Raw genomic sequence first — 17507 nt, forward strand, 5'->3', positions numbered from 1 at the left:
GCAATTTTTCTCTCTTCATCATAGAGATTTGGAAGAACATAGTAAAGGAACCATAAGATATAGAGCAATATGTTATATAGAATATCTTGCAGTATGCAGTTCACATTTTAATAAAACCCATTCCTGATTCATTGAGTATTAATGCTGAGTTTTAGAAAAAAAGAGGTAGCACGCCATCTAGTGGTAATAAGTACAAACTGTGACCTTCATACATTATGCAGATGACAAAGAAGCTTAAGTTTAAAATGCGTAATGAATCATATATGCAACAAAACATATATATATATATATATATATATATATATATATATATATATATATATATATATATATATATATATATATATATATATATATATATATATAAACAAATTAGGCTATCTGTATTCTGCAAGGCATATTTACAAGACAAGATGATCAACGCCTATAAGTTTGTAACCCTTTCATGCATGAATTATGATAACCTCAGTCAGGGTTTTTTCCTATGTGTTTTTATTGCTCTTAGGGCATGAAAAACAAGAATCGATTTTTATTTTATTTTTTTACAAATTTTTCAAAGAGATCTTCAGATGTCCACTTGAGTGGACAGCATGCGGTTACGGTTTAAACTTAAGATATACTATATTAAATATAAGACAATAATCAAACAGATAAAGTATGTGAATTTAACAAACTAATCAATACAATTATATCAAATCATGTGAAAACTATAAAATATATACAAAAAATATAAATGCAAAATATTGCAAAGGCTTCATACAACTTCATACAAGTTGCACTTCGCATATCTTTGATATCAGAACATGAGGACATGATTCCATCAGAATTTTCTACAGTCTGTCAAGGTACAACTGTGGAAACCACTCAGATGCTCCCTCCAGTGCACCAGAGTATGAGATTTACCCTTATTAGCTGATAATTCTGATTATGTTCAAGATGGACATGCACATTTCTATCATAGCCCTCCTCTGAGAAAACCTAGCGATATGTTTTTTCAATCTCATCTGAAATGATCAGTGTTGGGGGTAATGCATTACAAGTAACATGCATAACGCATTCAGATTACTTTTTTGATGTTACAAGTAAAGTAATGTGTTACAAGTAACATGCATGACCTAATCAGATTACTTTTTGATCTAACAAGTAAAGTAATGCATTACAAGTGTCATTATGTAATCACATGACTTTTTTCGATGTCAATGAAAATTACATTCTAATAATACAATTACATTTATTTACAGTAAAACAGTCACTGCAGATTAAGTTTTTAAGTTTTAAGTTTCAAAAACAATATTCACATTATAATTATGAATTGTAGCTGAAATATAGCAATTGATGGATGACGTCCACTACAGTGGACATGTGATTAATCAGAGTTTTCTCTCAATCTAAAATCAAAACTTGGAAAATTTTACTGTGATATGACTCATTAGATATTGCTTGATGCTGCAATATTTTTTTTTACCTACAAGAGTCTCCTAGGATAGAAGGAATGGGTGGATATTCCGGAGCAACTTGGCATGTCTGACTGACCCTTGGCCATCTTGGTTTGGAGGGGGAAAAATCGAAACACAAAGGCTTGCCACTTGGTTGCAATTTATAGGATGATGCACCAGGGTCCAATGAAGAGGCTGATGTGCAACTTTGCCATAAAAACCCGTGCAAATTCAAGAAAATGCTTTTTTAATACTGTAGCTGTCCACTGTAGTGACCACTATGCGTGAAAGGGTTAATGTGCTTTATTAGCCTATTGTTATTTCATAACAGTCACAATTTATTATACACAGTGGGAAAAAACTAAACATCTCATCTAAATGAGACATTAAAATTAAAATGAACCTTGACCTAACCCTAACCGTGAAATTTCTGTTATGGTCCGTCTCACCCTCATGTCACTCCAAAAGCGCACGTCCAAGCTTTTCTGCGGCTGTCATCCACAAAAGTGTCATAAAAGCTGCTGCAGTCCGCTGTATTTAAGGTCTTCTAAAATCATATGATAGCTTTGTGTTAGGAACAAGCCGAAATTTAAGTCTTTATTTGCAGAATACATCAGCTTCTTTCGTCCAGCTTCCGTATATTTAAACCTGGCGCGTCACGAGCTTCGCGAGAACAAATTAAATTTGAGCAAATTTTCTTTCGCCCCGCCTACTTTCCAACATAGAGAATGAATATTGTTCACTCAGAATACAGACAACACAAAATTGCAGAAAACTAGTTTAGGGAGCTATTTCGGACACAAAACTTATTTGGATGAGAGAAACTTTCTGAATCTTCGAAACAGCCATGGTTCATTTTTATTTATGCATGGTCTGTCTGAATACTCGATTCTGATTGGCTGGAAGGTGTGCAATAAAATAAGCCAATTTTATCATAGACATACAGAGAGAGATGAGATGCTTTTAAAAATGAGTAAATTAGTAATTTTCTGATGGCATACATTGTTTATATTTATTCAATTTTCCATCATTTTGGGCATATCTGAGACGCTCCAAGTCCAGCCAGAGTTAATGTATCAGGCAATAGGTGTTTTTTTTGTTTTTTTTTGTGCAAAAATCTGACTAAATAACTAACAAATGTAGGCCTATGATCTAGAAATAAAAAGCAACTGGAATGTACCAAAATTGGCAACTCGAGTAATTATTGTGATTATTTAAAAAATGAGACCGTAAACTACATGATGTGATAACCTCACCTCTCATCAAACACAATACGAGAGTCAACAACATTCACAGATAGCCTACATGTGTCCTCCAAATACTGCCAAAAACACATCACAGGATTATACAAATAATCAACCCACGACCACCCTGAAATTATAGAGGAAATATTTATTTAGACAACCAAATGCATGCCAGAAACACCAATTTTACATAACTGACAGCTCCCTTCTCCTCCCTCGCTTCACCAGCCAGCTCCAAATCAACTCCTTCTGGGGCAGGGAGTGGATGGGAGAGCCATCTGGTGGATATACCTCTGTATCGCATTGAAATGACAATTGCAGAAAAGTTGGGGGAAACCTGTATGAGTGAAAAGACTATGGACCTATAATACATAAAAAGGGACAGAGTATGTTTAGACGGTGTAATCTTTGCAAACGGCAAAAATATTATTCACATCTCGTACATCTTGCATGGCACAGAAATGACCTCTCGCACAACACACCGACAATAAAAATAAAGATGCACAAAGGCAGAATTCACATGCAGTGTGTTCTCCACGGCATCTAATCTGACCGAACCCACACATTTTTTTTTAGGGAGATTCACAGCTAATCATGATTTATGATTTCTTGTTAGTTTTGCACAATGAATGAAGTTAATACAAGAAAGACCTAAAGATAACCTTAAGAGACAGAAAAAGAAAAAAACGTAAAACTGAGATTAAAGGTACAGAAGAGATCTGAAAACAGCCTCATCTGCAAACACGTAACAAGAATCTTAGCCTAAAAACAAATAATTGGTCCGTCTATGGGTACTGCGGCCCGTCGGCCACGTTTACAACTGAATAGAAAAAAATATCAAAAATAAATGCAACCTTTTGAACAATAAACAATAACCAGCAATAAATAATCAAGTGGTGTTCCGCTGTATATATGTACATATACTAGGGTCACTCAGCATTCAGCCTAACATAGACCGAACTGGCAAATGAATGACGTAAACTTATGAAATATGAGTAATAATAATTTAGAAATACACTACAGACATTATGGAAATATCTAAAAAGATGTTCTTTCATTTTTACGCAACCGACATTTAGAACGATCATCTATACGGCTGTAATCCGCAGATAGTTTGACTATGCAACTGGTTTGGAAGAGCTTATTCATTCAACTCATGCACATTGTTTTTGAAACCTAAATTTTGGCAGAAATGGTCACCACAGTTAGACCTTTTTTTTAGTCAGTCAGGCCCACTTGATTATCTGAAACAATTAACACGAACATCAAAACGCTTCTGAGGATCAGAGGTTAGACAAGCTGTTACTAAGACATGCCTTATTTTCACCTTTGACCAATTGTGTCCATAATTACTTAGTGTTGTTCTATGTACAGTACAATGCTTGCTCATATATTACAGTCTTTACAAATCAGAGCAACTGGCTTCCAGTTTTCGCTCCACCACGTCTTTTCCACAATCACAGACCGTATTTTGTCACATCGACAAATAAGTTTCCTTTGACACCAAATGCATCTTCTTTTCCCGTTGGCACTTTCCCTTTTAATCACAAAGGTTTTTTGGCAAACGACTGTCTTAGAAATGCGTGCTTTGATGAAAACCATCACGTGTATGACGTCGGATCTGGAACACTAGTAGTGTAAAAGGTCTTTGCTGTCACATCACAACAACAAAGAGAATGTGCTTCCCCTGGTGAACGGGTGACATGAGCAGGATTCCAGTTGAGTTCACCGTTTTTGAGTTTTGTGCTATCGATTATGGCCGCACTGCACATATGAGTGACTGATGCAGATGTTTACAAGTGTGTGTCGTCGACTGGGTGTGCGTGTGTGTCTCACACGCTGCGTGGTGGTCTCTGCTGTTCGTGGGTCCTGCGGTTGCGCCCCCTCTTGTTCTCCTGGAGCTGTTTCCACTTGGCTGTGTTAGGAGGTCCTCTCTGAGGGGTCTGGGCACCTCTTTTCCCCTGGTTCGGCTGTGCTCTTTGGCTCTCGGGAGCACTCTGGACCTTCTGCGCGCTCTGAGTGTCCGGTTTGGTGCTTTGGATCTCTGTGCTCATGGTACTTCCCGGGACTTGACTTCTCTGCAAGCCGGTGGATTTGGGAAGAATCTGAACACTCGGGTTGTTCGGCACTTTGGGTGTGTTTTGGGCTCTCTGCGTCGGGTTTTGCGAGCTCAGAGCCGTCATTTGAGAGGTTTTCTCGGTTTTTATACCCACACCTGCTCCGGTATTGACTTTGGGGGCTTTTTTACCCTTTGGCTTCTTCTCTCGCTTCCAAACCCGCTCGCAGAACTCGTCCACACTGTTGAGATCAGGGTGCTCCAGCAGGCTCATGAAATCCCGGTACCAGAGTTTGTGTTTTGGGGAGGGATCCTTATCATTGGCTCCCGCCCGGAGAAGCAGCTCACCCACGCGCTGAGATGGGATGACCTGGAGATTGATACGCCTCAAGGGCTGGATGAAGCCGTGCTCTACGGCGTGGCAGAGGTACACTCCTGAATCGGCCTGGGTTAGACTTCGGATCAGTAAACCTTGGCCCGTAAGACTCACCCTTTCATCAATCACAATCTGACATGGAGAAAAAGAGACTGAGTTAGGACTGCTCGTTTTTTAAAAATGGTCCCAGACCAGGACTTAAATGCTAAGGGTCACATCTGGGGTGCAAGGATAAACTACAGCACAGTTTGGGGATTTTCTTACACAGCAGGAAGGCTGAAATTTGACCGTTATTATATTAACATGATGACCGTCTGGGCTGAGGTGTTACTTTAGCGCTATTTTTTGCCTGATCATATCAGAAAGAGAAACACAGCTGGTGTATGTGTGGTGTTGGGTGGTAAGGGAGGGAAGGAGGGTCATTATGTCATATCCTGTTCATTAAAATCCCTTAATTTACTAGTCACAACATTCCCCTTAACCTTTGTAAAACAGCAACATTTTACTTAATGATAATAATATTTTTTGTGGTCAGTAAAAAGAAATTAATACTTTTATTCAGCAAGGACTTTAAATTGATCAAAAGTGACAGCAAAGAATACATATTTCTATTTCAAATAAATGCTGTTCTTTTGAACTATTCATCAAATAATCCTGAAAAAATATATTACGGTTACACAAAAATATTAGGCAGCCCAACTGTTTTCAACATTGATAGTAAAAAATAAAATAAAATTTTTTTGAGCAGCAAATCATCGACTGAAGAAATGGATGCTGAAAATTCAGCTTTGCCACCACAGGAATTAATTACATTTTAAAATATATTAAACTAGAAAACAGTTATTTTTGATCAAATAAATGCAGCCTTGTTGAGATCATAACACAACAATGACTCAACCAATGGCGTGAGTTGGGGGGCGGAGTTTTCCATTTGGCCAAGCAATGGCAGAGATAAGTGATTCCATTTGCTAAAGCTTTTGACACAGAAATTATCTTTCAAATGTATTTTTTTACATTGAAAATTAAGTATTAAGTATTCCTAAATAATGACTGGTGCATTAGATAGACTAGACAGAATAGCCTTGCTGGCTTATGTTCTTGTTATTAAGTGTATATGCATGTACCTCATGTTTCCGCTCGTCGTTGGGTCTCTGTAGCTGCCAGTAGATTAGAGCTCTCTGAGACTTTGGGCTGCATTCCAGAAACATACTGCTGTTCTCTACGCCATACACACTTCTCTCCTCCACACTGCTGTAACCTTCCAGATCATCTAACACACACACACACAGACACATGAGGAGGTAATGTTCAGTAATGCCCAGAGTACTGAAATAGAAGAATGTATCAGTGGCATCTGCACAAATTAAAGATTATAGTGCATAAATTCTTCTCAAGCGAACTTCATTGTTCAGATTTAATTCTAATGTGTTGTTGATCACCTGTATTAAAGAGTACCATTCATTTCATTGAATTATTGGAAGTTGCTTTTTAGGAACACAGGTAGGTCACAATATTCAGTACATTAGATTATAAAAGATGTGTAAGATTAAATGCACCTATTTTAGGCCAATCGATGAACGTTGTTATATGTTTTTTCTTGAATTTGTGACATTTGGATATTTGTGCATTTCCTCACGTTGGTTTAGGCAAATGATTGATTGTGCATGATCATGGATAAATAGCCAGAGATGTAGTACATGTACTGTGTTTATTCTTACCATTATGTTGCAGATCAGAGCACTGGGAAAGAGGATCCCCATTTCTGATGTCCTGACGTCTTGTTCTCCTGTTAAATAAAAATGATTGAATAAGACACGTGATCATGTGATGTAGATCTTCCCAGCTAACAAAAATATGGTCTAAGATCGTTTTGCTAACATACCCATTAAGTTCAAAATCAAAACTTTGTTCTCTGAACGTTCAGATATAACATACATTTTTCTTGGTTACGCAAACATTAAGAAAAATTTAACTTAGTGTTTATCATTTGCAACACTACTACACTCAGGCCACTAGAGTGCACTGTTGTTTCAAACACCTACATTGTACCATATTGCCCTCTAGACTTAAACATGATGTGTGATTTTTTTTTAGATGGTAAAATACTTTATACTATTCCAGGTTAATGCACAAAGACAATAATTGAACTATTTGTGTAAACAACGTTCCTCCAACATTGACCAACACGGCAACACTGATCCATCCAATACAATCTGTTTGTCATCACAAAGGCAGATGGGGAAAGTGTTTGGGAAAACTTGCAAATCCATGTGGTTTCATGACGGAAATTTAGGTGCATGAAGGAGGGACATGTGCTTGATGTGTTGGTGCCTTTGATTAATGGAGAGCTATTTCATAATGTTCAAATATATGTTCTTGAAATATATTGTAACAACAGCTCTGCACATCATCCTCATCTAAAAGAGTCTTTCATTCTCCATTAAAGCATTTACAACCACTTTAAGAGAACAGCTTCACCTCTTAAATGCTAACATGGGCCAGGGATTGAGCCAAGGCTGGCACTCTTATCCATTCACAACTGTACTGAAAGGCTGAGAAGATTTCCTGTGTCGAACTGAAAACATTCAGAATCTGGTTTGAAGGCTGCCTGTAGCTGAGGTTTAGCTGCAGTACATCTTGGAGAATGATAAGTGAAATATGAAAACCTGCTGAGATTCTGTGCAAAACGTGTTTGAAACAGCTTCGTTGTCATTTCCCCATGATCTTCTTAATTTTCTTTTCCTGTTCTGTTCTTGTATTTCAGTGTATCTCTCGTTTTGCTAAGGCGTGCACACACACACACATTCCTTGACTCTGGCTGTCTCGGCACGTGCGGGAGGTGCGGTAAGGACGTCTGTTTTGCATTTTAGGCACAGTGAAAATATTTGGAGTGGCGTGGACCATCCTGGTGCCACGAGGGTGTGTCGAGACCAAATCCATGGCCCTCTTCTTCCTCTGCGAAGGTGTAGCTGGCACAGATAGTGTGTGTGTTTTACTATAAATATTAACAGTGGTACGTGGTGTATTGTGAGCATGCGTTTATAGTGTGTTTAAAAGCAGCGTGAATACTTAGATCCAGGTGTTTGTACTTGTCTATGCATGTGCATTGTGTGTTGAGATGCAGAATTTGCAGTGCACTTAACACCTGAACAGTGAATATGGTGCCAAAATTTGTGCTAAAATGTCATTGACTTAAAGGGATAGTTCACCGAAAAATTATGTTTTGTCATTTACTCACTCAATATGTTGAAAAATGTCTCAAAAAAATTAAATGGGATTGTTTTGGACCCCATTGACTTTCATTGTATGGATAAATACAATTCAAAATATCTTATTTTGCATTCCACAGAAGAAAGAAAGTCATACTGGTTTGGAATGACACAAGGGTAAATAAATAATGACAAAGATTTTATTTTTGGGTGAACTGTCCCTTTAAGAACATGAATATTTGAGGGCTTTTATTTTAGAATCTGGATCAAATTACAAGAAATTCATCAATATGTGCTTACCTCTTAGCAGTGGGAAAATATCGAGAGCATTCGGTCCCGTCCCAGGCACAATATGGATCTCTTGCCAGGCAACACTCGGCACAGGCCTTCCCGTAGACCTCACAGCGGTGCAGGGGCATCTGGGAAATCCCTAAATCTGACCCGAGGTACAGCTGTTGCTGTTGACAGATGAACATATAAGTCTATTAGGACACGGTTTACTCTCTGCTAATGGCTGGTGAAGAGTCATTTCAAGCAGACGTACTTGTTTAGTGGAGAGCTCCATGGCAGTAATAGGTGTTGGCTCCTAAAAGAGAAAACACAGCATTTTAAGATCCGAGGATATTTGTTTGATGACATACTGTGGCTGTGCAGACAGATTTATGGGAGAACAATTAAATGTACTAAGGTGAAAATTATAGTTGGATGATTTCGATTTCAATAGCAAGCAGAAACGCACAGCTCTCTTGGTAATGAACAGTTGGAGCTCATACCCTAAACACCGTCATCTCTTCCAGCACCACTTCCTCCAGATCATGCCAGCTTTCCCTCGGAATGGTCACCACCTTCAACACGGTTCCCAAATCTGATTTGGGATTAGAATATTTTTTATATTCATCATGCTTTATACAATATCTCATAGTAATTGTAACTTTTTCTCTTCTCAGAAAAAAACAAAAAATCATATGGGTCTGAAACATCATGAGTGTGAATAAAAAATTGAAATAGAAAACATTTGTAGTTTTGTGTGAACTAAGAGAGCTCAGAAAACATTCAACGGGACATAAAATTACTTAAAATATTTTAACATCAGACAATGCAACCAGTACATTGAACTACTAACTAAACTGCACTATAAGCTAAAACAATTAAAAATCAAGATATTCCTTATTTTAGTCTTGGAAAACCTGGATTATATGATGGAATGCGTCAAATGTGCTTTGATTTGTTTATTCAGAAGTTATATTTCTGTATTGACGACATGTTGGTTGGTTTTACTAGCCTGTGCCGATGAACATGACTTCGTACTGGCCGTCCTCAGCTTCCACACGGTCCACTACCAGCTGAGTGAACTGGTACTCCACGTTCGTGCGCACAACTATGGGCTTCCCACCCATCGGTTGCACAGGGTTATACATGGCTGGGTGCAGGCGTGCAAATGTTATTACATCATCGGGAAGGTCTTTGGTGGAGTCAAAACCTCCAAACGTTTTGCTAGGACACTACAGTGGGTAAGAGAGGGGAGATAAAGGGTTAAACCTTCTCACTGATGCAGATGTTCAGGTCTCAAGATGGAATTCTGAATAATGTAGTGTGGTTTTAGTTATTTTTGAAGTGTTATTAAAAAACGTGTTTATTGTATTAGAAGTATTTTTGCAAGAATTAATTATCAGACAAATTCTGGTAAATGTGCTTCCAAATAGGCTAATAAAGTACAGTATATTATTAGTTGGAAGAATAGTTTATTGTGATTATTATTATTTTGTATTATTATTTGACAAAAATGCACAGATATAAAGTTGTAATTTGTCAGAAAACATTAAAAAAAAAGTGTTAATGCCAAATATATTGGCCAGTACTCACTGTGCCAGGACGGGGGTATGGCACTCTGCCCTGGAAGGGAACCCACTGGTAGTTTGGCCCGTCCCTGTGGGCATATGGACCTAGAAATACCCTTCGGATGTCTGCCATACTATACATGCATATAGCTGATCCACGGAAGATATTACTGAGGAAAGAAGAGGGAAGAAAATGGAGGTTAAATCGTTTATTTAACACAAAAGCTTACATTTCCAGAAGCATGTATATGAGAAGTGATTGATCCATTTGAATTCAACAAGAAAAATGTTGGGAAGGACAAATGTTTGCATGGATTTAATGGATCAGGAATTGGTTAAAATTGAAAATGGAGCTTTATGACAGGTGGTCTCTATCTGACAGGTGGTTGTTGATGAAAACGTAATGCGATTCACTTGCTGCATCAGATGTGGCCGTTCTAATGACGGACAAAACATATATCAAAAAAACCTTGTAACTCCATTTAAGCTTGATTTTGGTAAACATTAGTGTTGTCAAATATGTAAAAAATACAGTGTTTTTCCATTTCCCGAAAAGTAGCGATTTTGGACATACAAGGTTTCAGCCCGACAGCCAGTGTTGGGAAAGTTCACTTTCTACATGAACTAGTTCAAAGTTCAGATCACAAATTTTAAAATTAACTAGTTCAGTTCATAGTTCATACTCAAATTTTTGAACTAAGTTCACAGTTCCAAAAATGAACTAGTTCATAGTTCTTTTTTTCCATGTTGCTGTGAGATATTATTTTTCAAAATGATTGCCACAGCCCATATAGAACCACAGGCAATTATTTTATCAATTTTAACACACCGACCTTGTCATAAAACTCATTTAAATGATCATACGACGCCTTCTTGCTGCTTTTTGTTTTGATTTGTAATGTAAGTGATGAGTTGTTCATGAACGATCCATTCATTGCGTCTGTCACATGACAAATGAACGAAAGACTCGGAAGGTAAAGTAATTATTTATGTTCCCTGTAAACGATTTTTGACTGCATTATAATGATTTCTTAATTCAGAATATGATCAAGATTGCGTAGGTGGATGTGTTCTGGGAATTTGCCAGTTAATAGTATAACATTTAAAGCCCCTTAAATGAACGAAATGACTCGAAAAAAGATTTGTTCATTTTGATGAACGAGATCGAACAAGAGAGTCAGTAGACACTGGTGGCTGGTGTTGCTAGATTGGGTGTTTTTTCCGCTACATATTAAGGCCGGTTATGGTGTGTTTTAGCCGGGTTTTCGCCTGGAAGGCTCTATAGAAATCTGGCACTCTATTGAACGAAGTTAAACTGAGAGAGCGTGGCGTTCACAGACACCAGAATGAACGAGTTCACAGTAAAGTTCATCAGGCAGTAATACAGTATACGTTCAGTTCACGTTCGCCCAATATATGAACGAGTTCAATGAACGCGTTCAGGCACAACACTGCCGACAGCGACGATATGCAAAAATAAATAGAGCACAATAAAACCAGGGTTGATTCTGATTTCATGCTTACTTTGATGTGTGTTAGCTGATGTACAAAATTAGCATTTGTATTGCAGTGTATATGTGTGTATCCAAGCCGTTATTCCCCCTATACAGCCATGAAACCAAACACACTGTGGTGGATCAGCCCTTAGCATTTGTAAAATGTTAATTAGTGAGAAAATCAATTAACCACAGGGCACATGAATAAACGAATTCCCTATCACTCAGTCAGGGTCCCAGACATAAAAACGCACACACACACATACATGTGCTTTCACACTCTCATACACACATACACACCCAGATAGAGCGAGAGATAAAATACTGATCCATCACCGCAGAGTTCAGGCCTCATTAAGTGGCAATATTAAAAGCAAGTTCCTAGAATGCACTTCTATTCATCTCAGAAACAGGGCACTTAGAAAACCAATTAAAGCAGTCTAATTCTTTAAAGCCCGTAATTGAATTTTTGAGTGTTGTGTTCCCTGCATACATTAGGAAATCAGTGAGTTGGGAACACATGAGCAGGATGTGCACGGTTTGGACGATCGCTTTTGCCTCTCTCGCTTTTTGACAGTGATTAATCGTGATATGTTTGTCTTCTTCCTCATCTCATGTTTACATGCACGCACACCTCTGTACACACACACACAGTGTGCTCATCCATCATCTTAAAAGTCTTCCCCTCTTTTGAAAATCGTTTATCTGCTTTTGTTCCTGCCTTCACCCCTCCCTAGCCCTCCGCTCCTCGCCAGCAGGCCCAGAGAAGAGTGTGGCTGGCTGGGGAGTGAGATTCAGGTTACCACCTTAATCATATTTCCACTGAGCTTAAGCTGAATGGGGAAACAGGTAAGAGGGGGCAGAGACCAGGATAAGAAGGAAATTCCCATCCAGAGTGCAGCGATGTGAAGCGCCTGTCTGAGTTTAACCAGATTATCGAACTGCAACGCTTCTAAAGCGCCAAACATATCATGCATCACAAAATCACAGCCATCTCATAAAAGAGAAGAGAAAATAAGAAGGATAAAGGAAGGTAGAAAGAAAAAGTGAGAAGGAAAGAAGGAAGGAAGGGATGGATGGAAGGAAGGAAGAAGAAAGCAAAGAAATGAAGGAAAAAGTGAAGGAAGGAAGGAAGGAAGGAAGGAAGGAAGGAAGGAAGGAAGGAAGGAAGGAAGGAAGGAAAGAAGGAAGGAAAAAGGGAAGGGATGAAGAAAAGGGGAGGGGGAAAGCAAAGAAATGAAGGAGGAAGGAAGGAAGGAAGGAAGGAAGGAAAAAGGGAAGGGATGAAGAAAAGGGGAGGGGGAAAGCAAAGAAATGAAGGAGGGAGGGAGGAAGGAAGGAAGGAAGGAAGGAAGGAAGGAAGGAAGGAAGGAAGGAAGGAAGGAAGGAAGGAAGGAAAAAGGGAAGGAAGGAAGGGAGGAAAGAAAGAAGGAAGGAAAAAGGGAAGGGATGAAGAAAAGGGGAGGGGGAAAGCAAAGAAATGAAGGAGGGAGGAAGGAAGGAAGGAAGGAAGGAAGGAAGGAAGGAAGGAAGGAAGGAAGGAAAAAACAATGGAATTAAATAAGGAAAGGAAGAAAGGAAAAAAGCTAAGAAAAAGTGAGAAGGAAAGAAGGAAGGAATGGATGGAAGGAAGAAGAAAGCAAAGAAATGAAGGAAAAAGTGAAAGAAGGTAAGGAAGGAAGGAAGGAAGAAAGGAAGGAAGGAAAGAAAAAGGGAAGGGATGAAGAAAAGGGAAGGGGAAAAGCAAAGAAATGAGCGAGGGAGGGAGGGAGGGAGGAAGGAAGGAAGGAAGGAAGGAAGGAAGGAAGGAAGGAAGGAAGGAAGGAAGGAAGGAAAAAACAATGGAATTAAATAAGGAAAGGAAGAAAGGAAAAAAGCTAAGATAATAAAGAAGGAAAGGAAAGGAAAGGAAAGGAAAGGAAAGGAAAGGAAAGGAAAGGAAAGGAAAGGAAAGGAAAGGAAAGGAAAGGAAAGGAAAGGAAAGGAAAGGATCCTATGTAACTTCTTATGAAATATCTGTTAAGGTTAATTGAATGTGTCTGTATTACCTGGATGTAGTAAACACAGCGTAGATCACTGGATTCTTTGGGTCTTTAGCACTCATCAGAAACACATCCTCTGGAAGTAAAAAAAAAAAAATAGAGTTGTTAAAATGTACCTTAAACTTAAACTGACAGCATCTGGAATGTAGCAATGGAAATGTATGTGCCAATTGTTGTAAGTTTGCCCCACTTCACTTCATTGTAAGTGTTTTACAGGTAATTTACTCACAACATTTCTAGACATTACAGCGTTCATAGACATACTTACGCAGCTCATCAAAATGTGTGTCTATGCCATTGAGACCAGGCACTGAGCAGGTCAGCTTGGCTTTCAAGAAGGTCGTCCATTTGTTCACGAGACTCCTGTGTCCACCCATGTCATTCTAGAAAAAAATCAAGCAGATTAGCCATGTTCTTAAAAAAAGTTTTAAACGTTAGTATATGATAACACTGTGTGTACAAAGGCACTGGAAAAGTTTGCTTATCCGTGTGCATGTTTTATGTTTCGTGTGCATGTTTTATGTTTCTGTATGTGATGATACCTTACACAGTTGTCCTATCCTGGAGATAGTAGCTTTGCCTGTATGTTCACCATCCATGGCATTCTCTTTGAAGAACAGGAAGATCTTGTCATCTTCAGGATTATCGCTTTCTGGGATCAGGTGTATTCCTAGAAACCTGGGGTCTGGAATACACACACACAATGCATCAGAACTTCAGTTTCATAGTACTGAAAGAAGATTCAGAAGGAATTGAGCTGTTTAAATCAGTGAAGTTCAAACACACAGAAATGATTGCATACTTCATTAGCTTTTCCAAAATGAGCCAAGACCTCAGTATCGCCAGTTACAGGGGGATCACTCCTATCCAGCTGTGACCGCTCAGAAATGAAACGTAACACGTCCCCCACCCACGCGGGCGGCACACGCACACAGCGACATGCAGTGCTGCATTACATTGCAACAGACCCATCAGAATGTGAAGTTTAAACAGCGGAACAAACATTTACCGAAGACCGACTGCGTTCATGCACAGTAAATGTGTATGTGTCTGTAGAGACGCCAATGATACAGTTCCACCCATGTCATTCAATACACTGACTGTTTCCCAAAGATATTCAACTTGTTCCAGCCTTCCAAACATTCTCTAACCGAATGTTTGCTCTAAAAAGACTGATCCTCTTTGAAGTTCAGGAAGAATAACCATCAACAGCCATTGGCCACGTTGTCTGAGGATAGCAAGAGGCCCGTGTCTCTATTGATAAGGGCTTGATAGAATATCCATGTGACTAATCCTCTAAACGACACTGGCTCTTTTGTGCGAGAGAAACAGCTTTCAGTGGAGGCGAAATGGAAGTAACGTCCAATGTATCCGTGGTAACAGACAGCGAGGATTAAGGTGAGATGAGCGTTTTCAAAAGCACCTTTCCTCGAGAATATAGGGGGGTATTGATGCCGTGGACGTTGACCCTGTATGAGGGGTGAAACGAGAGCCACTCGCAGGAACAGCTGAGACAGGATTAACTTCATGGGAAAACCCTGACCGGCTCTCCTATCTTGATATTGACCTTTTGTGTCCATAAGTCTGCAAAAATGCAGGCTGGATGTTAGAGGAAACACTCAACACCCCGGTCGAGCTAATCTCTCCTGCAGACGCTCACAAAGAGTTTCTTTCTTTCTCTCACACATACACATGCAGGGACATAAACTCATGCACACAAAAGAAAACCCATAAATTTACATTTATTTCACACATTTGCCCTTGGCAGACACATGCTTAGCAAAGTAACATATACTGTGTGATGACTTCAGCAGCCAGCTATGGATAGAAATTGAGCGCTAAGTCTATAAAAATGCACGGACAGACACATATATGCAAGCACATGTATATGCAGTGTCTATACTAACTTTACACACTGACTTGAGTTTGAACAATATCTCAGTTACAAGAGAACGGCATGTCTAATACTGTATTTCATATCATGGTATGAATTCAAAGCAGAATTATCTGTTGTTGATTTTTCAAGCAGCACACACCAATGTTGTTTCACTCCTAAATGAATCAATGTTGTTGAACAAAATGGTTACGTGACTAATTCAGTGACTCACTCATAAAGACAATCACTTGATTCATTCCCGAATGAATCATATTAAAACAGTCATATCACAGTAACGTTATACTTCGCAAAACTAACAAAAACATTGTCCAGTCAGAATATTTACCATTCAGCCATCTGGAATCATGCTGCTCAGTTCTGATTGGATGATGTGACCCAAGTGTTCGGAAAATGGCAAAGTCTCGTCCCATGAAGTCTGCTGATGTTCCAGAATACAGTTCTCCATCTGACAAATAGATAAGAGCATAAAATCTCCAATAAGACCTCAGATAACTGATTCTAACAATTTAAAGATAAAACAACAAGATCTCTGACTGACTCACCAATCAGGAGGGATGAGGACTGCATCTTTGGATCATAGGGACTTTTCCCACGTCCATTCTCAAAGTAGCTGGCATCCAGTCTGAAGATGTTGTCCTGTGGAAAGGGATAATGAATTAACCAACCACAGCAAGGCATGAATAGCAATTGGATGAGGTAACGGAGAGGTGAATGTCAAAAAAGTGCCATTAGGATCTTGTTCAGGAGACACAATATTAAAAAAAGTTACAGTTTTTGAAGAAAAACACAAAATCCTTCAACTCCTATTTTAGATTTGGATCTCTCTAAACTCACGCAAAAAGAACAGCACTCAGCTTATCTTCTGTTACGTCGAGGCGTTCAGTGCACTTAGGCCATGATTAATTTGCGTGGATCAAATGGTGAAATTCACTGACATTTTTCCACCATGTAAAGGCCATCTCATTTCCCACAGTTGAGGCACTTCTAAATAACACACTCACTGCTTTGTGACACTCTCATTTTCTACTTCACTGGGCTGAAATTGTTAACAGGTTAAATCATCAATTTCCTTTTCATTCCTTTAAACAGTTTGGTGAAAGTGCTTTTGAGATATGTACTGCATGCACATGAGCACATGAGTATGTTTTAATGCCGTTACATTGATGAGATTCAATTAAAGAAAATTAAGTTTTCTAATTATTGATGTAGAGATTGTGTGTGTGTGTACCTCTGCTCTTTTCCCCATCTCCAGGTAAGAACAGATAGGATGGAAGGCTCCAGTGCCACATATGTAAATATGCGTCTGGTTATAAGACTGCAGCACACGCACAAAGTTTGTGCATTCTTTCTGAAAAAGGCATAACAAAAAAAATACGTGTTAACCAACCAGATTTTATAAAACATTCCTATTAAAATATTAACTGACACCAAACAAACATTTGTTTTACTAAAGATACTATATAATATACAACATTCGAGTATAATATATATTTACTGTATGTATGTATATATATATATATATATATATATATATATATATGTATATATATATATATATATATATATATATATATATATATATATATATATATATATATATATATATATATATATATATATATATATATACAGTGTTAATATATATATATATCATACTCAAATGTTGTAGATTATATAGCATCTTTAGCAAAACAAATGTTTGTTTGGTGTCATATACACAACATAATATACCACATGTTACAAGTTTTCTTGTAAAATACTTTGCAAATATAATAATTTCTCACTTTCAGACTCTCTGGCTCTGTATAACTCCTCTAATGCAGTTGTGTTACATTTATAACTTACGATGAAAGATTATACCGCAAGTACATTTTGAGAATGCTTCTAAATTGACACGAGATCTGTAATAAATA

General features: G+C 38.3%; 1 protein-coding gene across 3 annotated transcripts in view; it reads right to left on the reverse strand.

Moving 5' to 3' along the window:
- Positions 1-2813: 2813 nt before the first annotated feature.
- sema3aa (sema domain, immunoglobulin domain (Ig), short basic domain, secreted, (semaphorin) 3Aa) overlaps positions 2814-17507 on the reverse strand; it is a 102132-nt gene continuing 87438 nt past the window's right edge. For all 3 annotated transcript variants that reach the window (XM_079869418.1, XM_079869417.1, XM_079869419.1), the window contains 14 exons: positions 16823-16942; positions 16137-16230; positions 15920-16039; positions 14240-14382; positions 13966-14080; positions 13704-13773; positions 10185-10329; positions 9604-9823; positions 9095-9186; positions 8866-8907; positions 8622-8779; positions 6831-6898; positions 6237-6382; positions 2814-5244 (listed from right to left, as the gene is read on the reverse strand). In XM_079869418.1, coding sequence (XP_079725544.1) covers positions 4513-5244; positions 6237-6382; positions 6831-6898; positions 8622-8779; positions 8866-8907; positions 9095-9186; positions 9604-9823; positions 10185-10329; positions 13704-13773; positions 13966-14080; positions 14240-14382; positions 15920-16039; positions 16137-16230; positions 16823-16942 — 2265 coding nt within the window. In that variant the 3' untranslated portion in view covers positions 2814-4512. The remainder of the gene's footprint in view (positions 5245-6236; positions 6383-6830; positions 6899-8621; positions 8780-8865; positions 8908-9094; positions 9187-9603; positions 9824-10184; positions 10330-13703; positions 13774-13965; positions 14081-14239; positions 14383-15919; positions 16040-16136; positions 16231-16822; positions 16943-17507) is intronic.

This window comes from Squalius cephalus, assembly GCF_949319135.1.
Source record: "Squalius cephalus genome assembly, chromosome: 4".
NCBI classification, from domain to species: domain Eukaryota; kingdom Metazoa; phylum Chordata; class Actinopteri; order Cypriniformes; family Leuciscidae; genus Squalius; species Squalius cephalus.